A 22,822-nucleotide genomic window follows, 5' to 3' on the forward strand; every position below is an offset into this window, starting at 1 on the left:
GTCAAGGCACCTGGAGGAGGGTGGATGGGGAGATGTCTGTGGCATGGATTGCTTATTTAGTGGATGTTGTGGCTACTTCCTCTGGGCCTTGTGAGCACATGTTTTCTCCTGGTGATCTTTTATTATATTTGGCCAGACGCACATAAATGTAAAGCCCACAGCTGCCTCTGCACTCTCAGCCAAGTGGAAGTAGTATTCTTTGTTATTCTTGGCATAAACCTGACACTCTTTTCTTTCCTGTACAGTAATAAAAGGCAGTGCATATCTTGCAAAGTCTGTTCCCTAGAAATTGTAGCACACACTTGTTAAGCTGACACACCGTGGTAGACAGCATGGGGCTGTGGCTGGGAATCTCATGGGATTCTCTTTTCTCAGCTATCGAGTTGGACAGTGATATCTTTGGGGGATACTTTAACATTAATTGAGATAGTGTTTATGATAGTACTTTGAAACTTTCAAAGCATCAGACAGATGTTACTTGGTACACGATGGTGCATGACGTTCAGAGACAGAGTATGTCTTGTCTGTAAAACCTTGAGCTAGTACTAGAGGAGATGGGACATATGTGGGTGTCTATGCAACATGGTTCAAAGTGATTATCTGCACATCTCTGATTTAAAGATGTGCAGAAAAGCGCTGTGGAAAGTCAGTGGGGAGGAAGCTTTGTGAAGTGGGTGATGCCTGAACAGTGCTTTGAAAGATGAGCCATTGAGGAAGGTGGTGTGTATGGGGCATTGACTTAACAAGCAGGTAATGGCGACAGGGCCTCCGGGCAGAGAGGATCACGTCAGGCATAGATCTGAGTGCATATCAGGCCTGTACAAGCCACAGCCTTCATTGAGTTGGATTGGAGCGTTGATTTGGATTTGTAACCCAGACAGTGGGGAACCACTGAAAAATGTTGAGCCCCAGGAGTGGCAAGATAGAACTGAGCTCTAGGGTGAATAACTTGGCAACAATTTAAACAGGTAGAGAAGGGAGAGACTGGAAGCCCTTCTGACTCAGAGACTACGTGGAAAACACATGAAGATCTAATGTGTTTACCTCCCAATATTATCTTGAAGAGTAAATGAGATAGAGGATATGGAAGTACATTTGAAAAAATGCATCCTGATGGTCCCTGTCCCAAGCTTCCTGGCCCCATGGCAGCAGCTGATCACCCTAACCTGCTGCCTTTAGGTGCCTTTAGGCAGCCTGGGTGAAGGTGTGGGCCCAGAGCCCAGCTGTGCCGGTCCCCTGTACCCTCCTGCTTTGCCCCCCTCTTCACTCCTGCTCTTTTCTCCCCATTTGTTGCCTGCCCCTCCCTGGCTGGCTCCTGACGTCCTTGACTTTGTTTCCCATTTCTGGCCTGGGAATACCCAATACCTAGGGATTGGTGTGTTCTTTTTCTAGGTATGCCCTTGACCCTTCCCAGGAAGCTCTCCCCTTCCCGGCCACTTGGAGGAACCACCTACTTAGACCACCCCCATTCCAACAAAGCCCTGGTCCCCAGGAGCTCCTCCAGGGTGGCCTTGCAGTGGTGACTGGCTTAGAGAGGAGTGCTGAGAGAAACTGGGAGTTGGATACAGATTTAAATGAATGCTGCTACCATTCACTAGCTTGGGAAGGGGATTACTGAACTACTTGGAGCTTTGGTTTACTCCAGGGGAAAAGGAAGATAATGATCTGTCTCTCCACTTGGTTGTGAGGCTTAAATGAGGTAATGATTTAAAGGGCTGGTTGGTGTCTAGTGAATATGAGTTGCCCACTGCCTTTTCTTCTGACTTTCCATTCCAGATGAAGACTTTTTATTAAGAGCGTCACATGTTTCTGCCCTCCTCTCTCTGTTATATTTTCCTTCTTCCTCTTTTGCAAAAGCTTTGGTATAAAAAGTATAGTTATGGCCGGGCACGGTGGCTCACGCCTGTAATCCTAGCACTTTGGGAGGCCGAGGCGGGCGGATCACAAGGTCAGGAGATCGAGACCATCCTGGCTAACACGGTGAAACCCCGTCTCCACTAAAAATACAAACAATTAGTTGGGCGTGGTGGCGGGCGCCTGTAGTCCCAGCTACTCGGGAGGCTGAGGCAGGAGAATGGTGTGAATCCGGGAGGTGGATCTTGCAGTGAGCTGGGATCGTGCCACTGCACTCTAGCCTGGGCAACAGAGCGAGACTCCATGTCAAAAAAAAAAAAAGGGTAGTTATTTCTGCTCCAGGAGTTTCTACCGCTGCCTTGAGGGGGAGGTCCTCAAGATCCCAATATAGAACTTGAAGCACTCTTTCCTATAGAAAGAATGTTAATAAATGTTGGATACTTGCATTGTGAGGACTTTGCCTAAGGAACATTCTGGGCCAGGCAGGCTTTTGTGAAATCATAACAGCATTATTCATTTTCATGAGTAAGTACTCGGACAGATGTTCCCAAGCAAGCAGCTTATCAACAACCTTACCAGAAACCATCCGATTATAACCTGAGGACTGCCTATCCCCTCGGGTATTTGCTGTTGCCCTCACAAGCCTTGGTAGGTGGTTGGCTTAGGAAGTGTTTCACACTGATGCAGGAGCTGTGTGAGCTTAGCTCCAAGTCCTTTGCTGTCTGGACTACTCATTTTTTTTTTTTTTTTAATAAAATCTAAGAACTTAAGTTTAATGGGATAAGAGAGTCAGAAGGGACCTTGAGATATCTTACCTGTCCCCCACTCATATTTAAGCCGTTCTTGAATGGCAAGAACTACCTCTTTATAGAACACTTGCTGATGTTTGTGACTTTTCATGATGATTTCCTGCAAAGGCTTTTGCTAAGAAGTCCTTTCTTGATGTCTGTGGCTGCACAAGTCTCTGATGGGGAAGAAGTGCTCAGGGCCTTGCCACACACCACTCCTACCACAAGAATACACTCTCCTGACAACATCCCCACCACTTATGTCTTGTACCATGAGCATAAAGGCCACCCGCTCCCCAGGCAAAGATGAGTGTTGAGGCCTTTTATGTGCCAGGGATTAGGGAAGTCCAGCTTGGTATCTTTCCACTGTCCCTATCCCTGCTCCATAGGGTGGGAAGGGAGAATGGTAGGCACATCCCAGTCTTTAAGGCAATACGAGAATCCGCTTGCTACTTCATCTAGAAAATGTAACACTAATTCAGCAACTTCTGGGAACCAGACACCCTAGCAAGTGCTGCAGCAAGTTTTTGTTTTGTTTTGTTTTGTTTTTTTTGTAGTCACCACAACAAATCTGTAATGTGGATACACTATTAATGTCATTCTTATTTTAGAGATCCCAGGCTTTGGAAAGTTAGTGACTTACCAGCTGTGACTCACCCTGCTGAGAGTGGCAGAGTCAAATTTAAATATGACTCGCGTCAGAGTCCAGTCACTGAGCACACTCCCAGGCTGTGTTGGATGTGGAAGAGAGTGTGCCTGTCATGGAGCCTTAGCTCTGACCCCTATGCCTGTGACACACACACCCTTGAATGTGCCAGGTGGGGACAGGGGATCAGGGCTGGGCCAGGCAAGGCTTAGCGCCAACACCTGTGCTACTACTGGTGGGAACGGGAGGACACGGCTCTGCCTGAGCCTTACAATCCTGTTGGTCAGTTTCCCTCCATGGCCTGTGTGTGTCTGGAGCACAAAGAGTCTTCCAAATGGTAGGTTTTACAGATGTGACAGTAGCATCTACAGAGAGGTGTAGTCTTCAATTTGCAGAGGAGAAAACCAAGTCCCAGAGTCCCTTCCCAGAAGAGCGAGTAAATGGCAGAGCCCTGACAGGACCCAGGTCTTCCCATTCTCCATCTAGCGCCCATCTGCTGTTGGGAGGTTTGCGGTCTTGAGCATTTCCCTTCCTGATGTAAACAACTTGGGCTGCAGTTTAGGCCTGTTTCTTCTTTAGTGTTAGAGGAGGTAGAAAACCACTGATTTCCCATCCAGTGTTCTATTACCAAATGTTCCCTTCAGCTTTCTCTTCCTCAGGCTAATAGTTCTTTGCTTCTTTGTTCTAAAAGAACTTTTTTTAGTCCAATTTTCTGCATTCAAGTGCCTCACTGACCCTCCCACATAACCTTTCCTTTTTCTCAATCCTTGCTCCAAACTAAACCACCTCTCTCCATGCTTGCCTCGTGCATTTTAGGTCTGGTTCTTTTCCTGCTTCCTTTTTCTTTGTATGGTAGTTCTATTTCTTTTAAGAATTTTTCCCCAACTGAGGCCAAGCTGCCATCATGACCAGTGTTGGCCAAAACCACTCTGCGATCTTTTGTTTTAATAAGAACTTGGGTGTTTATTTTTAGTTCTGTCCTAATGTCTCCACCTCCTGTCCTGGTGCTCCCTAACTTAGACAAAACTAAAAAACTAAAAACATGTGACATGGGGACAAGGGTCCAGGTAGCTGTGTTTTCATTCATTGTAAACTATCTGTTTTGCTTCTCAGGTACACAGATAAGCTGTTTCTCTCCAAGTTCTTTCTCCTGGCGTCAGGCTGCCTTTGTGGATTCATATTGCTGGGCTGCTGTTCAGCAGCAGAACTCACTGCAGAGCGATTCTGGAAACCTCCCACTGTGGCTGCATAAGGTAAAGGAAGACATTTCCAAATAGAAACTGTTTGCTTTATAGATAAGGAAACTAAGTCCTAGGGAGACTGCCAAAGACCACACAGATATTGTAGCCAACCAGGGCTATATCACGATGTAAAACTGTAGCACCTTATAGTCAAAAAGAACCTCTGAAATGACTTGGTGTAGGCACCGTCATTTAGCACAATGGGGCAACAGAAGTGTTCTTTGGGTTTTAGCTCTATAATAGCAGGCACCTTCTGGGTCTTGTCACCTTTATATCATAATGCTCAGCAGGATGTCTGACCCATAGTAGGTTCTTAGTACATTTTGAGTGGCAGAGCTAGGATTCATGCATAGCTTCTCAGCTAGCGCCTTTTATACCACACACAGGGTCTCTTGCAGAAAGTAAGGACTGACCTAGAGTTCAGTTGCTTCTAGGTGATATGTTACTGTAGCATCGAAAAGCCTATTGATGAGGCCCTCTGGGGGTGTTGGCTGTATCACTGCTTTTGGAATGGATCCCTTTGCTTTTGATAGATCCAGATACTGCAGGGAAACGGAGATTGCTACACAAGAGACACCAATGTCTGGGTTCCACTTCCCATAGAGAAGGGGTACAGTCAGGCGCTCTGTCGTCAGGGAAGTGGTGGTTTGTGCTTGCAGGTGGCAGGGGATACGGTGAGGACTTTAGGCAGCAGTTGACAAATTTGTGCAGAAGAATGTTCTCTGAGTTATGAAGTGATTGCATTAGGTCTTCTCTGTGATTATGAAAGTAGGACTTTTTGTTTCAGCCTGTCATTAATTTCAACCAGTGTTTCTTTTGTCCATTGTGAAAACAAATAGAATGTGTATTTTCTGGTATTCTTTTCTGCTGAAGAAAATACAGAATTTTAGCTTTCAAAAACCCAAAAGCCAAAGTTTGACTCTCTTCTGCTTTGACCTGCTGCCAGACACACCTCCAGCAATCCTTCCTCATAAAAGGAATAATTTAAGGGAGCTATGACTCAGGCTTGTTCTCCTTCTTGTTTGTTTACAGTTGACCCTTGAACAATATAGGGGTCGGGGCACTGGCTCTCTGCAAAGTCACAAATTTGTGTGTAACATTTGACTCCCCCAAAACTTAACTACTGATAGCCTACTGTTGACTGGAAGCCTTACTAATAACAGAAACAGTCAATTAACACATATTTAATATGTTATGTGTATTATATACTGTATTCTTACAATAAAGTAAGCTAGAGAAAAGAAAATGTTATTAAGAATATTATAAGGAAAAGAAAATATATTTATAGTTGGTGCAAAAGTAATCATGGGTTTTGCCATTAAAAGTAATTGCAAGGTGGGCGAGGCTGGCGGATCACCTGAAGTCAGGAGTTTGAGACCAGCCTGGACAACATGGTAAAACCCCGTCTCTACTAAAAATACAAAAGTTAGACAGGCATGGCTGGGCACGGTGGCTCATGCCTGTAATCCCAGCACTTTGGGAGACTGAGGCGAGCAGATCACTTGAGGTCAGGAGTTCAAGACCAGCCTGGCCAACCCGTCTCTACTAAAAATACAAAAATTAGCTGGGCATGGTAGCAGGCGCCTGTAATCCCAGCTACTCAGGAGGCTGAGGCAGGAGAATCGCTTGAGCCCGGGAAGTGGAAGTTGCAGTGAGCCTACATCGTGCCATTGCACTCCAGCCTGGGCAACAAGAGTGAAACTCCATCTCAAAAAAAAAAAAAAGCCAGGTATGGTGGTGCATGCCTATAGTCCCAGTTACTCAGGAGGCTGAGGCAGGAGAATCACTTGAATGCGGGAGGTGGAGGTTGAAGAGAGAAGAGATCACACCACTATCACTCCAGCATGGGAGACAGAGTGGGACTCCAAAAAATAATAGTAATTAAATAAATATATAAAAGGAATAGCAAAACCCACAATTACTTTTGCTCCAACCTAATATTAAGTGGAAGTAGAACATCATACAGGTCTTCATCCTCATTGTCTTTATGTTGAGTAGCTGAGGAGGAAGAGAAAGAGGAGAGGTTGTTCATGCTGTATCAGGAGTGGTAGAGGCAGAAGAGAAGCCCCATAAAAGTGGGCCCATGTAGTTCAAATTCATGTTGTTCAAGTGCCAACTTTATTGCTTGCCATTTTGCATAGTGGTACCCTATAGTGACTCTTTTCTTCATTTAGGTCGGACTTTTCTCTTTATTTTTCAGCCATAGGTGGGTTCTTGTCAGCTTTGCATGGTTTAGTAGCCAAGGTAACATGTAATAGGACTTGCAGGTGGGCCACAGTTCTAAAGTTTAACAGCTTGCTTTGTAAATCCAAATTTTTACTGTAGTTTCAGTTTGTTTGTTATAGTGTTCTCATGAAAATGGAGAGTTTTAGTGAGTCACTGGGCTGGCTTTGATGGATCCACAGGAGAATTGTCTAATGTAAGAGTTGGCAGGCGTGTTAGTAATTATTTTAGAGCAAGAATAAACTAACAGATATTTTATCCAGATGCCTTTTACATTGAAGGGTAAGGGAACTTTGAGGGATCTAGCCTAAAGGTCATAGGACCAGTTGCTTGACTAACACACCAGAGCTCAGATCTTCAGACTTCTAGCCCGTTGCTCTTCTAGTCAAGGAAGGGGAAATCTGGAAACAGTATGGGTAGCCAAATCTTAAGTTACGTGGTATTGATGAGAGATTAAGAAGCCCTCTTTCTGGCAGTGGAGGACTGCTTGTTTGAATGGAGGTTCATCTGAGTTTCTCAGCAGAGCTCTTGCCAGATTCACAAGGCTGGGGACCGAAATTGAAGTCAGGACCTGCCACGTTGGAAGGACCCTTATTAGCACTCCTTGGCATTTGCTTGGGACTCTGAAAGGCTGTTCTTTGAGAATAAGGGGCAATCCAGATTTAATCTAGCTCCCATAGGGACTAGAGTCCTGATTTAAATCATTGCAATAGCAGTTGAATGACAGAGATCAGGGATTGCCAGTGTGTGGTCTACTTGCCTGCCAGAAGTAAAAATAAATCCTTTCTGGAGGATTTTCTGGGTGTAATTATCATCCATCTTTTTTTTTTTTTAATTGTTTTTCTCTTCTTTTTTTTTGAGACAGGGTCTCACTTTGTCACCCAGGCCAGAGTGCAGTGGCACAAACATGGTTCACTGCAGTCTCAACCTTCTGGTTGTAAGGCGATTCTTCTGCCGCAGCCCCCCAAGTAGCTGGGACTACAAACATGCACCACCACACCTGGCTAATTTTTGTATTTTTTGTAGAAATGGTCTCAAACTCCTGAGCTCAAGAGATCCACTCATCTTGGCCTTCTAGAGTGTTGGCATTGCAGGCGTGAGTCACCACACCTGGCTTATTGTTATTTTTAATTTTTATGGTTACATAATAGTTGTATATATTTGTGGAATACATGTGATATTTTGATATAAGCATACAATGTATAATGAGCAATTCGGGGTAATTGAGATACCCATCACCTTAAACATTTATCATTTCTTTGTGTTAGCAACATTCTGATTCCATTCATATAGTTCTTTTGAAATGTACAGTAAATTATGAACTATAGTCAGCTTGCTATCTAAACCTAGATCTTATTCCTTTTATCTAACTGTGTACTTACACCCATTAACCATTCTCCCTTTCCACTACCCTTCCCAGCCTCTGGTAACCTTCACTGTATTCTTTATGAGATCAGTTTTTTTAAGCTCTCATGTAAGTGTGAACATGAAGTACTTATCTGTGCCTGGCTTATTTCACTTAACATGACATTGTCCAGATCCATCCATGTTGCTGAATTTAATAGGATTTCATGTTTTTTTAACAGCTAAATAATATTCCATCGTGTATATGTACCACATTTTCTTTATTCATTCATTGGATGATGGACACTTAGGTCAATTTTCATATCTTTGCTATTGTGAATAGCTCTGTAATAAACATGGGGGTAAAAATAACTTTGATATTCTATTTCCTTTCTTTTGGATATATACCCAGCAGTGGGATTACTGTATCATATAGTAGCTCTGTTTTAAGTTTTTTGAGGAACCTCCATATCGTTTTCCATAGTGGCTATACTAGTTTACATTCCTACCAAGAGTATAGAATGTCCCCCTTTCTACACATCCTCACCAGCATTCATTATTTTTTGTCTTTTTGATAAAAGCCATTTTACCTGGAGTGAGGTGATATCTCCTTGTGATTTTGATTTGCATTTCCCTGATCAATGATGTTGATCATTTTTTTCATATACCTGTTTGCCATTTGAATGTCATCTTCTGAAAAATGTCTATTCAGATTTTTTGCCCATTTTTAAGGTTTTTTTTTTTTTTGATACTGAGTTGTTTGAGTTTCTTATATATTCTGGTTATTAATCCCTTGTCAGATGGATAGTTGGCAAATATTTTCTCCCATTCTGTGGATTGTCTCATCATGTTGTTTCCTTTGCTGCATAGAAGCTTTTTAGCTTGAAGTGATCCTTCTTGTCCATTTTTGCTGTAGTTGCTTGTGTTTCTGAGGTCTTACGCAAGAAATTGCTTATCCAGACTCACATCCTGGAGTGTTTCTCCAGTGTTTTCTTCTAGTAGTTTCATGGTTTTAGGTCTTGTATTTAAGTCTTTAATCTATTTTGGTTAGATTTTTGTATATGAGAAATAGGGATCTGAGTTCAGTCTTCTGTGTATGGATACTCAGTTTTCCTAGCACCATTTATTGAAGAGACGGTCATTTCTGTATTGTATCTTTTTGGCACCTTTGTTAAAATGAATTGACTATAAATGAGTAGATTTATATCTGGGTTCTCTATTCTGTTTCCTTGGTCTGTGTGTCTGTTTTTATGCCAGTGCTATGCTATTTTGGTTGCTATGGCTTTGTGGTATAACTTGATATTGTGATGCCCCAACCTTGTTCTTTTTGCTCAGAATTGCTCAGACTACTGTGGGTCTTTTGTATTTCCATATACATTTTAGGATTGTTTTTTCTATTTCTATGAAGAATGTCATTGATATCTTGATACATTTTGCATTGAATCAGTAACTTGCTTTGGGTAGTGTGAACATTTTAACAATATTAATCCTTCCAATTCATGAACATGGAATATCTTTTAATTCATTTATGTCCTCTTCAATTTCTTTGATTAGTGTTTTATAGTTTTTATTGTAGAGATCTTTCACTTCTCTGTTGAGGTTTATTCCTAGGTATTTTATTTATAGCTATTAATGAACTTACTTTCTTAGTTTCTTTTTCAGATTGTTTGCTGTTGGCATATAGAAATGCTTGTGATTTTTGTATGTTGGTTTTGTATCCTGAAACTTCAGTGATTCATTTATCAGTTCTGATAGTTTATTGGTGAAGTCTAGATTTCTCTCTATATAAGATCATATTATCAGCAAGCAAGGATAATTTGATTTCTTCCTTTCCAATTTGGATGCCCTTTCTTTCTCTTGTTGAATTACTGTGACTAGGATTTCCACTACTATGTTTTTTTTTTTTTTTTTTTTTTTTTTTTTTTTTTTTTTTTTTTGAGACGGAGTCTTGCTCTGTCACCCAGGCTGGAGTGCACTGGCCAGATCTCAGCTCACTGCAAGCTCCGCCTTCCGGGTTCAAGCCATTCTCCTGCCTCAGCCTCCCAAGTAGCTGGACTACAGGCACCCGCCACCACGCCCGGCTAGTTTTTTGTATTTTTTAGTAGAGACGGGGTTTCACTGTCTTAGCCAGGATGCTCTCGATCTCCTGACCTCATGATCCGCCCGTCTCGGCCTCCCAAAGTACTGGGATTACAGGCTTGAGCCACCGCGCCCGGCCTCCACTACTATGTTGAATAAAAGTGTTAGAAGCGGGCATCCTTGTCTTCTTCCATATCTTAGAGGAAACGATTTCAGTTTTTCCCCATTCTTTGTGACACCAGCTGTGTTATAAATGGTCTTTATTATATTGAGGTATGTTCCTTCTGTACTCAGTTTGTTGAGGGTTTTTATCATCAGGAAATGTTGACTGTTACTGAATCCTTTTTTGGCATCTATGGAAATGATCATGTGGTTTTTGACCTTCATTCTGTTGATGTGATATATCAAATGTATTGATTTGCATATGTTGAACTATCCTTGCATCCCTGAGATAAATCCCACTTGGTTGTGATGAATAATCTTTTTAATGTATTACCGAATCAGTTTGCTGCATCATTTTATTGAGGATTTTTATATCTATGTTCATCAGAGGTATTGGCTTATAATTTTCTTGTGTCTTTGTCTGATTTTGGTATCATGGTAAGACTGGCTTTATAAAATTATTCCCTCCTCAAAGGACAGTTTGGAAGTATTCCCTCCTCAGTTTTTTTGAATACTTTAAGTAGGATTGGTATTAGTTCTTTTTTAAAAGTTTGGTAGAATTTAGCAGTGAAGCCATCAGGTCCTGGGCTTTTCTTTGATGGGAGACTTATTATTACTTATTATTACTGCCTCTCCCTTGTTACTTGCTATTGGCCTTTCCAGTTTTGTATTTCTTCATGGTCCAATCTTGGTAGGTTGTATGTGTCTAGAAATTTTTCTTTTTTCTTTTTTTTTAGGTTTTGCAATTTATTGGCATATAGTTGCTCATAATAGTCTTTAGTGATCCTTTGAATTTCTGTAGTATGAATGATAATGTCTCCTTTTTTGTCTCTAATTTTATTTGGTCTTTCTCTTTTTTTTAGTCTGTCTAAAGGTTTGTTGATTTTGTTTATCTTTTCAAAAACCCAACTTTTAAATTTTATTGATTTTTGTATTTTTTTTAAGTTTCAATTTTATTTATTTCTGCTCTTTAATAGTCTACTGAATTTGGGTTTGGTTTGCTCTTGCTTTTCTAGTTCTTTAAGATCTATCATTAGGCTGTTTATTTGAAGTCTTTCTACTTTTTTGATGTAGGTAGGTGTTTATTGCTTTAAACATCCCTGTTGGTACTACTTTTGCTATATCCAGTGGGTTTTGGTATGTTGTGTTTTCATTTTCATTTGTTTCAAGACATTTTTAAACTTATTCTTAATCTCTTCATTGACCCAGTGGTCATTCAGGAGCATATTAATTTCCATGTGTTTGTGTAGTTTCCAGAGTTTCTTTTGTCATTGATTTCTGACCTTGTGGTCAGAAAAGATGCTTTCATGATTTCAATTATTTTGAATTATTTGAGACTTGTTTTGTGGCCTAACATATGGTTTATCTGTGAGAATGTTTCATTTACTAAAGAGCAGAATGTTCTACAGCTATTGGATGAAATGTTCTGTAAATGTCTGTTGGGTCTATTTGGCCTACAGTGTAGCTTGAGCCTGATATTTCTTTATTTTCTGTCTAGATGATCTGCTCAATACTGAAAGTCGGGTGTGAAGTTCCCAACTATTATTGTATTGGGGTTTATCCCTCTTTAGCTCTAATAATATTTTCTTTATATATCGGAGTACTCAGCATTGGGTGCTTATATATTTACAGTTGTTATACCCTCTTACTGAATTGATCCCATTATCATTATATAATGACTTACTTTTTATCTTTTTACAGTTTCTGTCTTGAGATTTATTTTATCTGATATATGTATAGCTATTCCTGTTCTTTTTTGGTTTCTGTTTGCTTGGAATATGTTTTTCTGCCCTTCATTTTCAGCCCGTATGTGTCTTTATGGGTGAAGTGAGTTTCTTGTCAGCAGCATATGGTTGGGTTTTTAATCCAGTGAGCCATTCTTTCTCTTGATTGATGAATTTAGGCCGGGCGCGGTGGCTCAAACCTATAATCCCAGCACTTTGGGAGGCCGAGATGGGCGGATCACGAGGTCAGCAGATCGAGACCATCCTGGCTAACACGGTGAAACCCTGTCTCAACTAAAAAAATACAAAAAACTAGCCGGGCGAGGTGGCGGGCGCCTGTAGTCCCAGCTACTCGGGAGGCTGAGGCAGGAGAATGGCGTGAACCCGGGAGGCGGAGCTTGCAGTGAGCTGAGATCTGGCCACTGCACTCCAGCCTGGGTGACAGAGCGAGACTCCGTCTCAAAAAAAAAAAAGGGGGGGGGATTAGTTCATTTACATTCAATGTTATTATTGATAGGTAAGGACTACTACTGCAATTTTCTGGTTGTTTTGTTAGTTTCTCCTTTTTTCCTTTTTCTCTGTCTTCCCTTGTGTATAAGTGATTTTTTGGTAGTATGTTTTAATTTCTTGCTTTTTATTTTTTGTGTATCTATCATAGGCTTTTACGTTGTTTGCCATGAGGCTACACACGAGGCTGTGATTGGAATTAAGTTATCTTCAATTTAAAATAATTGGTTATGCGGTTGGGCGTGGTGGCTCACGCCTGTAATCCCAGCATTTTGCGAAGCCGAGAGGGGCAGATCACCTGAGGTCGGGAATTCAAGACTAGCCTGACCAACATGGAGAAACCTTGTCCCTACTAAAAATACAAAATTAACTGAGCATGGTGGTGCATGCCTGTAATCCCAGCTACTTGGGAGGCTGAGGCAGAAGAATCGCTTGAACTTACCAGGAGGCAGAGGTTGCAGTGAGCTGAGATCGCACCATTGCACTCCAGCCTGGGCAACAAGAGTGAAACTCCATTTCAAATAATATAATAATAACTACTATTATTATTATTATTCTTGGTTATGTTAACCATTTATTTTAAACTGAAGATAATTTAATTCCAATTACAATGAAAATTAAAAAACAAGCAAAGAGAAAACTAAAAAATTCTGTACTTTAACTTCATCCCTCCCTCACTTTCAACTTCTTGTCACTTTATACTTTTTATATTGTCTATCTCCTAACAAATTGTTGTAATTACGATTATTTTTGACAGGTTTACTTTAGATTCTTCATTTTAAGGTATGGGTGGTTTACATACCACAATTACAGTGTTAGAGTATTCTGTATTTGTTGGCGTACTTACTTTTACCAGTGAGTCTGTAATTTTAGATGATTTCTTGTTGCTCATTAGCATCCTTTTCTTTCAGACTGAAGAACTCCCTTTACCATGTCTTGTAAGACAGGTCTAGTGTTGATGAAATACCTCAGCTTTTGTTTGTCTGGGAAAGTCTTTATTTCACCTTTATGTTTGAAGGATAACTTTGCTGGTCATGATATTCTAGGTTGGAAGCTTTTTTTCCTTTAGTGCTTTGAATATGTCATCCCACTCCCTCCTGGTCTGTAAGGTTTCCACTGAAAAGTCTGCTGCCAGATGTCTTGAAACTCTTTTATATGTAATTTGTATCTTTTCACCTGGTGTTTTTGGGCTCCTTTCTTTGTCCTTCACCTTTGAGAGTTGAATTATTATATTCCTTGAGGTAGTCTTATTTGGGTTGAGTCTTCTTTGTGTCCTTTAACCTTCTTGTACCTACATATTATATCAGGCATCTGCCTGGTGCTTTATTTTACTGTGACTGAGCCTGATATCTAAGTTGCAAGACAGTATCCTCTGTACTCTTTCCTGTCCTTTCACCAAGTTGAAAGATCTCTCCCCAAGCTGCACTGCTTAAAGTTGGGAGAGGAGTGATGCAGGTGTTCCCCTGGCTGGTACAGTTAGTGTCATATTGGGTCATATCCCAAGCCCCCAGTGCAGCACCAGGGCTTGTCCAAGGCCTACAGTTACTGTGTTCTGATTGGCACTCAGATTTACTTGGTGCCCTAGGTCACTTTAGTCAATTGGTGGTGAAGCCAGCAGGAGTCACGTTTCTCCCACTGGGGCAGAAGATTCCCCTCTGGTCCAGGCTGGTCTAAATGCTTCCTTTGTGGGACCTGGCAGAAGTCTGCCTGGTGTTGTGTGTGGCTATGACAAGGTAGCACTGAGTTCCAATGCAAAGTCCCATACTCACTTTGCTCTCCCTCCTTCAAGCACACAGATTCTTTCTCCAGACTGTACTGCCTGGTTTTAGGGGAGGGGTAGTGTAAGCAATGCAAGACCGTCCTTCCTACTCTCTTCAATGCCACTTACCATGTTATGTTAAAACCAGGTACAGTGATTGCTCATCTGATTTTTTGGTTCTTAGGAAGGTACTTTCTTGCATGGATACTTTATATCTTTTTATATTGTCTGTCTCCTAACAGGGGGGTCAATCATTGGAGGGTTCAGTTCAGCCATCTTGCTCTGCCTCCTCTTATGTGCTCTCAAATTCTTGCCCAGGTTTTTCATATATGATATTCAGCACTCACTAGGAAATAACTAGGTGTACAAGAAAACCAAGAGAAAAATCAGAAATGGAAACAAACCCGTTGGAGATTCAGATAGTAGATTGATCAACCATGCATTTTAACTAGTCATTAATAATATATTCAAAGAATTATGATTATATGGAGATTTTTACAGAGAACTGACTGCAAATTGCACCAAAAGAATCAAATAGAAATTCTTGAGCTGAAAACATTTAGTCACAGTTGATTTCAGCTAACGTTGAATGATATGCTAGAATGTATGTGCAGTGGCAGAGAGCCACAGATGACATGGTCCCTTCATCAAGGAGCTCATTGTTTAGTGGGAAAATAACCATGGAAGAAGGCAGCGAAAGGGAATAATCAGCTAAATGGTGAAAGGAGAGTGTTTCAGACAGCAGTGAACTCTGTTAAATGCTGCTGCAGAGAAGCCAATGCAGTCTGGGAGAAATAAAACTTACTGGATTTAATGAAAACATTGGGGATCCAGCAGGAATGATTTTAGTGGAGAAGTGGGAGGCAGATGGCTGTGGTGAAGAGTGAATGGGAGGTAAGGAAATGAAGATGATTAGACAGTTTCTTCACAATTTTTTTTCCTTTTCCTAAACTCTCTCTTCCTGATAACCAGAAGAGAGAGGAACAAGCTGGGTGACAACTGGAAGGAAAATGCAGGCCCAACAAGCACAAAAAAAGCACTGCCTGGGAGGGTGGGAAGCACTTTCTGGGAGAGGCATGGCCTGCTGGGGAGCAGTGGGCCCTTGATTAACTATGCAGGGTAGGTTAGGTTACAGGGGACTTTGAACACTAACCAGATGGATGGGCTAAATGCTGGGGACAGCGGGAGCCATTGCAGGTACCTGAGCAGGGTGAACTTGGTGATTCCAAGAGTTAAGCCTCAGTGACGGTGTGCAGAAGGGAATAGAGGCAGGGAGAGCCACTTGGTAAGCACAGAGTGAGGGTTCTAATTAGGGAACAGAAAGGAAAAGAAGCAGTTATGTCCAAGAGGGCAAAGAGCAAACAAAAAGCAATACTCTGTGTCTTATTGCTGATTAGAAGATCATGCAAAAGGATAGTCAAAAGGGCCTAGACCAGGGGTCAGCAAACTTTTCTGCAGAGGGCCAGATCATAAAGTTTTTTGTCATTGCAGATCACATGATCACTGTCGCAGCTACTCAGTTCTGCAGAGTAGACATGATCGCTTGTGGCCAGATTTGGCTCAGAGGCAGCAGTTTGCTTATCCTTGGTCTAGAGTGACAGCAGTTGAGGTCTAGAGTGACAGCAGAGGAGGTGGGAAGCGCATCTTTTCTAAGGCTTGGGGCATCTTTTCTAAGATACGGAAGTAACAAGATGTGCTGATTGGACGTGGGAAGATGAGAGAAAGATCAGGATGAAGGACATGACCAAGGTTTCAGGCACTGGATGGAATGACACCTTCATGACACTTGAAGCAGATTTTGGAGGAAAATCAGAGTTCTACTTGAACATGTTGAATCAGATGCTCCATGGTCCAGAGGATGTGTCAGGTGGGCAGTGAGATATGGTATCTGGAGATTGCAGGCTAGAGTAGAGCTATAGATATGGCAGATTGTCAGAAAATAGATAGTATTTAAAGCTATAGGAGTGGATGGGGTTTCTTAGGGAGTGATTATATGTAGATAGGGGCAAGGTCTGAGGGCTGCTCCAACATGGAGAGAGGGTGGGGTAGGACCAGTCAACAGAGGAGACACAGAGAGGTGGGGTGATGAGGAAAGTGTCAACAGTGTGCTGTATGCTTGAAACGCAGGGTATCTTGTAAAGAAAGATGGTGTCAGTGTAATAACTTGTGTCAAATGCTGCCAAGAGGGTGAGTAAGGTGAGGACTGACACTTAAGTTAACTCTACATTTGGGTGGTGTCATGGGTTGAATTGTGTCCCCCGAAAGATATGTTGAAGTTTTAACCCAGTGTGCCCTAAACTGTGACACCTTATTTGGAAATACAATTATTGCAGATGTAATTAGTTAAGATGGGGTCCTGCTGCAGTAGGGTGGGCCTTTAACCCAGTATGACTGCTGTCCTCATAAGAAGAGGGGAAGTTGGACACAGACGTGCTCAGAGGGAAGACGGCATGAAGACACTCAGGGAGAAAACAGCTGCATACCCACAGGGCACTGGATTGGAGTTATGCTGCCAAGCCAAGGAATGCTGGGGCGCCTGGAAGCTGGAAGAGTCTGGGAAGATCCTTCCCTGGAGACTTGGGAGGGAGCGTGGTCCCGCTAGCACCTTGGTTTTGAACTCCTCACCTCTAAAACCATGAAAGAACAAATTTCTGTGGTTTTAAGCCATCCAATTTGTGGGATTTGGTTGGTAATGCCGGGAGTTAGAGAGCAATGAAGTTTCAGCCTAATTGGAGAAATAAAACCTATACCAGATACGAATATTAGTGTGTGGCTTTCTTAGGCCAGATTCAGTAATCGCATCTGCTTTATTTCTACGTTGATCTCTGTTTCAAGTTTTTCTTTTTCTTTTTTGATAAAATATATATAACATAAAATTTACCTCTTTGTAGGTATATAGCCCAGTGGCATTAAGTACATTTACATTGTTGCGAAACCATCGCCATTATCCATCTCCTGAATTTTTCATCTTCGCAAACTGAGACTTGCACCTATTAAACAGTAATTTTCCGTTTCCCCGTCCCTGCAGCCCCTGGCAACCTCCATTCTGTTTTCTGTCTCTCTGCATTTGCCTATTCTAGATACCTTATATAAGTGAAACCATACAATATTTGACCTTTTGTGTCTGGCTTATCTCACTTAAGAAAATGTTTTCAGAGTTTGTTCATGTGGTAGCATATATCAAAATCCCCTTCCTTTTTAAGACTGAATAACATCCCATTGTAAGTTTGTACAGGATTTTGTTTATCCATTCGTCAGCGGACACTTGGTTGCTTGCACTTCTTGCCTATTGTGACTATTGCTGCTGAGAACACCTGTTTGACTCCTGGCTTTGCTTCTTTTGGATACATACCCCAAAGTGGAATTTCTGGATTCTCTTTCAAGGATAAAAAGGCTTTCCTGTGGCTTCTCCACACTGAGCAGACTCGGGACTGTTAAACTGTTAGGGTCCTCTCATTCAGACTCTGAGGGCCAGAGTGGTCAGTGCCTTTTTCAAGGTCCCACAGCCAGATGGCAGGTGAGCCTACAGCCTCCTTCAAATTTCAGGCATGTTTCCCATGTGGAAAGGTCCAGTTCTAACTTCTGTGGCTTCAGAACTCTGGACTGTAGCCTGTAGATGATGGTCACCTGCTGATGAGCTGCAGTTCAATACAAGGAGAGTCTTTCTGGCAGAAGAGCTGTCCAGCAGGGGAGCCCACTGTTGACCCAGGAGGTCCCTAGTTCACCGTGCTCATGGACTTGCGTAGTTTCTTCCCATGCCTGTATTCCTTACCTTGCTACTCTTTCTTCATAGAAAACTCAGTTCCTTGGCTGTTTTGGATACTGGCTATACCTTCCTCATGCCCTCCTCACTGCTGTCACCTTCTCCCAGTTACCCCTCATTCATTCACAACTCAGTCATGCTCATCCTCCTTCACCACTCCAGGGTGACTTCTGTGTCCTCCTGGATGGCACATCTAGCCTCAGTCTCTGTCTCATCTGGAGGAACTTTTACATCCTTTCCATTTCCATCATGAGTTCCTGTGGCCACCTCATTCTGAGCTTGCTGTCACTTGAAACTAACTTCAGACATCCCACTCCCTATCTCTACCTCCTGCCCTCCAAGGCCTTACCCAACCACTTTCAAATAAAACGAAAGCTTCACATGAAAATATCTTGCCATAATTCTGCTTAATTAGTTCTTTATCTCTTCAGACTGTAAGCTTTATGCAGGCAGAGACCATGATCATGTCTTGTTTATCCCTGTACCCCTGAGACAATGCGTAGTCCATAGTGGGTGCTTGAAGAGTATATGTGGAAGGGAGGAGGGCAGTGAGGTAGCTGTGTGTCCTGTTCAGAACCAGATTTGGTTCTCCAGGAACATCCTGACAAAGGATGGGAGATTAGAGGCACAGGTTTTATTCAGCACTTCTCAATTTAATTCTGATGCTGAAGTTAGGAGAGTTCAATTCCTCCAAAGAAGTTATTTAGTGTAATGTTTAAGTCAGCACTGGTATAACACTGGTATGATCAATGGTGTCATTTCTCCCTAACTGACTTTGATTTCTTCCTGTCTTCCTCCTCCCTTTCTCTCTCACTCCGTGCACTACTGATGGCCTCTAAGGAGAGACTGTGAGGCCTTTGCTGGAGATGCAGGTACAGTCAGGGGGGCCGGTAGGTGGTGCTCTAAGACTGCTTGAGAACTGGCTTTTTTTTTTTTTTTTCTTTTGAGTGTTCTGTTCCCTTTGTTCAAGTTTAGAAGGTAGGAGGCAACTATTAGTAAGATTTCTCTCTGAAACAGAAAGTCAGTTTTTGACTGAAAAAAAAACAATAAGAAAAACAAGAACAAAATTAAGAGAGTGGGCAAATCTTTATGTCTCTTAAGTAGACTCATAGAAACTTGGTTGGAGGAATCCTCTGAGGCTTCCGGACCAGAGGCTTCCAAACCTTAGCATTGCCAGAGTGGCCTTGTGAAAATTCAGGATCCCGAGGCCATCCAGGCCATTAGGTTGGAGCTTCTGTGGTTAAGGTCAGGAATGTGGTTTTTTATTGGCTTCCCAGGGGATTCCGATGTGAGCCCGTCCTGCCGTACAATGTGGGCACCACCCATGTAGACCATTTCTCAAATTCTCTGTGCATGCAGATCACCTGCAGATTTTGTTGAACTTCAGGCTCTGATTCATCAGGTCTGATGGGGACCTGCAATTCTGCATTTATAACAGACTCCCAGGTGATAACTGAGGTTCGTGGTCTATGGACCACACCACTCTTTGAGAAGCAAGAACGCAGAGCCAGGGTTGGCAAACTACGGCACACATGCTTGACCCAAATCAGTCCATACCTGTTTTTGTAAATAAAATTTTATTGGAACACAACTGTGCCCCATTTGCTCAAACATTATCTGTGGCTGCTTTTGCACCGTAATGGCAGAGCTGAGCAGCTGCAACAGAGACCATGTGGCTCTCAAACCTCTAATATTTATTCTCTGGCCCTTTACAAGAAGACTCTTTGGACCCTTGATCTAGAATACTCATGCTCTCCCAGATAATCACAAACTGCCTTGAAAGGGAGCTCCTTGCCTCATAGGACAATTCATTGCATTTCATAGATCATGGGAAGGCTGTTCCTTGTCACTTGGTTCTGCTTATCTTGGTAGGCATCTTTTCCTCCTTCTGTGAACAGATACTTTGCTCACTGTCTTCTCCAGGGCTCTCTCCATGATGGGTTCCCTCCAGCTGCACTTCAGAATGTCACCCAGTGCAAACCACAGCACCTGGGGTGCAGAATAGAAGCCATGCCATCTGCATTTTCTGCCTTCTGTAAGCTTCTCAGGGAGTGCACATTAGCTTTGGGGTAGCCATTCACTCATGATTCCCACTGTCTAGGATTGTCTGTAAGTGCAATATTACCTGAACAGCATATAGCCAGAACAGACATCCTTCATGCATCTTTTTACTCCACTTCCCCAGTGCAGGACGTTCTTGGTTCACCTGCTTCCTACTTTCTGACCACTTCTTCCAAGATTCTCTTTTTGCCCTACCCTTAAATGTTATAGGGTCTCAGGCCTGTCCATGGTCTTCTCCTTCTGCCCATTCTTCTTGGATTATCTTAACCATACAGTTGGCTTTGACCACATATGTGCTACCAAATCCTGAATTGTACAGCTAGATTATTTTTCTTTACTTTCAGTTATCTACTACACACCAGGGCGTTTTGACTGCAGGTATCTCATGTTCAAAATTTCTCATTTTCTCAGGTCTGCCTCCCACCTCACTCCCGTGTGCTCTGAATCTGGGACTCTTCATTTATTTCACCTCATGGTTCCAACCCCCACGGCCTTGCATGAGCTACACACCCGGTGTGATCCTCAGTTCTTCTCCTTTTCCACCCCCTCTTCTGTGTGGACACTGAAGTGTCTTCCCCATCTGTTGCTGTCAGATCTGTCTTCTCTTTCAGCCTCTCTGCCACAGTGACCTCCTGCCTGGTCTCTCTCCTTCCCATGTGTTTCTTCTTTGCCTCTATAATGGTTTTCTGGAATATATTTGATTATACCCTCTACCAGTGGTACCCCATTGTGTATGGTGTGGGAATTTGTGGCCTTCTTAATTCAGTCTCTGCTTACTCTTTTTGTGAGTTTCCTACATCTGCTATAACAAATTACCACAACAGAAATGTATTTCCTCCTAGTTTTGGAGACCAGAGCAATCAAGGTGTTGCCAGAGTTGACTCGACTCCTTTTGGTGCATCCAAGGAGAATCTGTGATGTGCTTTCTTCTAGTTCCTGATGGCTGCTGGCAGTCCTGTATTCCTAGGATGGTAGATGCATCACTCCAGTCTCTACCTCTGTTATCACAGGGCTTCTTTCTGTTTGTCTCTGTGTCTTCATTTGGCCTTCTGATAAGGATACAAGTCATTGGACCCAGGCCCACCCTAATTTATCATGACCTTATCTTAATTTAACTAATTATATTTGCAAAGACCTATTTCCAAACAGTATCACACTCTGAGGTTCCCGGTGGTCATGAATTAGGGGTAGGAGGCAGTATTCAACCTGGCACACCCTTCTGGCCTCTGCTCTGGCCACTTCCTCACTCACAGGCTTGCTCATTTACCCTGGTGCTCTGGATGAGTGAGAATTCAACAGACAAGCAAGGAGGAAAGGATTCCAAGCAGAGGAAGGAGGATTCCAAAGGGCCACAGAGGTGACATTTGTGCTGAGTCTTAACAGAAGGCTTTGTTTTATTTTATTGCCGCACTGTACTTTAAGACATATTTCAGGTGTTACCTCTTTTATGAAGCTTCCTTGACCACCTTCCCGGGGACTTTTCTGTTGCCTCAGTACCTAGTACCTACATGTTTTGATGATTTAATGACCAGCTTGTGTTCCCACCTGTCCTGTGTGATCTTGGGGTAGACTCTGCGCCTAGTCTGCGGGGGCCATGCATCCAGCCCACTGCCTGGCACATAGCAGGTCCCCAGAAGATGTTTTCGAGTGAATTTACCCATCTGCACTGAATCTCGTAAGATGAGGTTACATGCATTTTGGAGGAGGAGTTGTTCAGTCTGAACTGGATGGTTCTTTGCCATCAATGAGGTAGAGAGGATTTGAATATGGAGGGAAGTTGTACTGGCTCACTCTCTAAGTTCCTTCTATCTGGAGGTTTCTGTTGTTCTAACTATCACCTCTTCCAGAAACAGCACACATTTTTAAGGCAGATAGACTGAAAATTGTAGTTGGACAGCTGCTTGGTTCCACAAGGATTTGAGAAGTTTCCCTATTCTTGGAAGAGCTCAATACTCACTCGAGCATCACGCAAAATAGTGCCGTCATGGCTTCAAGAGATGCTGAACATCCCAGGCCTAATGTGGAGTTGACACAGCTTAGGAACAAAGCTGTTTCCATCTGCAGATGCACCCTCAAAGTCCTGCAGCTTTTCCATATTTCTTACTTGGTCAAAAGGATTTCAAAGACTAATTTTATGGTTTTTTTGGATTCCTATTTCCTGTTTTACTACATTTTTATAGACTCACTGGAAGTTGCCTTTTTATTTTTGGTGGGAAAAAATAAATAAAAAGAGGTTTAAGTGTGGAGAAAACCAAGATATGGGGCATTAAGTGACGTTACTATAGTGGTGATTAAGGTACAAGGATATTTTAGGGAAATTTATACCCAATATGTAATTTGTTTTTCTAATTACAGTGAGCTGTGCTGAGCTATTCATTGTACCACTTATTGTACCAAATTATTGTGCCACTTGGGCATATTTAAAAATGCCACAGACTGTAAATAGTCACTTTTTAATTCAGGGGAACAGTTTGAGGTGAAATGTCATTATTCAAATAGCTTTGGAACAAAAGTGACTTATATAGATGTTTCACAAGCCCGTTTTAGAAACAGTTTTCTCCCTGTGGTTTCCAGATACAATGGCTGGCTTTCATGATTATAGAAGCAGCAGAAATTCTGTGTCATACAGTTATGTTTTTAAACTAATGAGCACCCTTCCGATTGGGCATGA

The 22,822-nt window shown here is 42.3% G+C and overlaps 1 protein-coding gene across 2 annotated transcripts in view; it reads left to right on the forward strand.

Moving 5' to 3' along the window:
* The window catches only part of PANX1 (pannexin 1), a 67,681-nt gene that overhangs the window by 35,416 nt on the left and 9,443 nt on the right, over positions 1 to 22,822 (forward strand). For both annotated transcript variants that reach the window (XR_004436230.1, XM_033207845.1), the window contains exon 2: positions 4,402 to 4,541. Coding sequence is in view for 1 of the 2 variants with exons in the window: in XM_033207845.1 (XP_033063736.1) it covers positions 4,402 to 4,541 (140 nt within the window). In the remaining variant the exon portion in view is untranslated. The remainder of the gene's footprint in view (positions 1 to 4,401; positions 4,542 to 22,822) is intronic.

Source organism: Trachypithecus francoisi, unplaced genomic scaffold (assembly GCF_009764315.1).
Source record: "Trachypithecus francoisi isolate TF-2019V2 unplaced genomic scaffold, Tfra_2.0 Lachesis_group8, whole genome shotgun sequence".
In the NCBI taxonomy this organism is placed as follows: Eukaryota; Metazoa; Chordata; class Mammalia; order Primates; family Cercopithecidae; genus Trachypithecus; species Trachypithecus francoisi.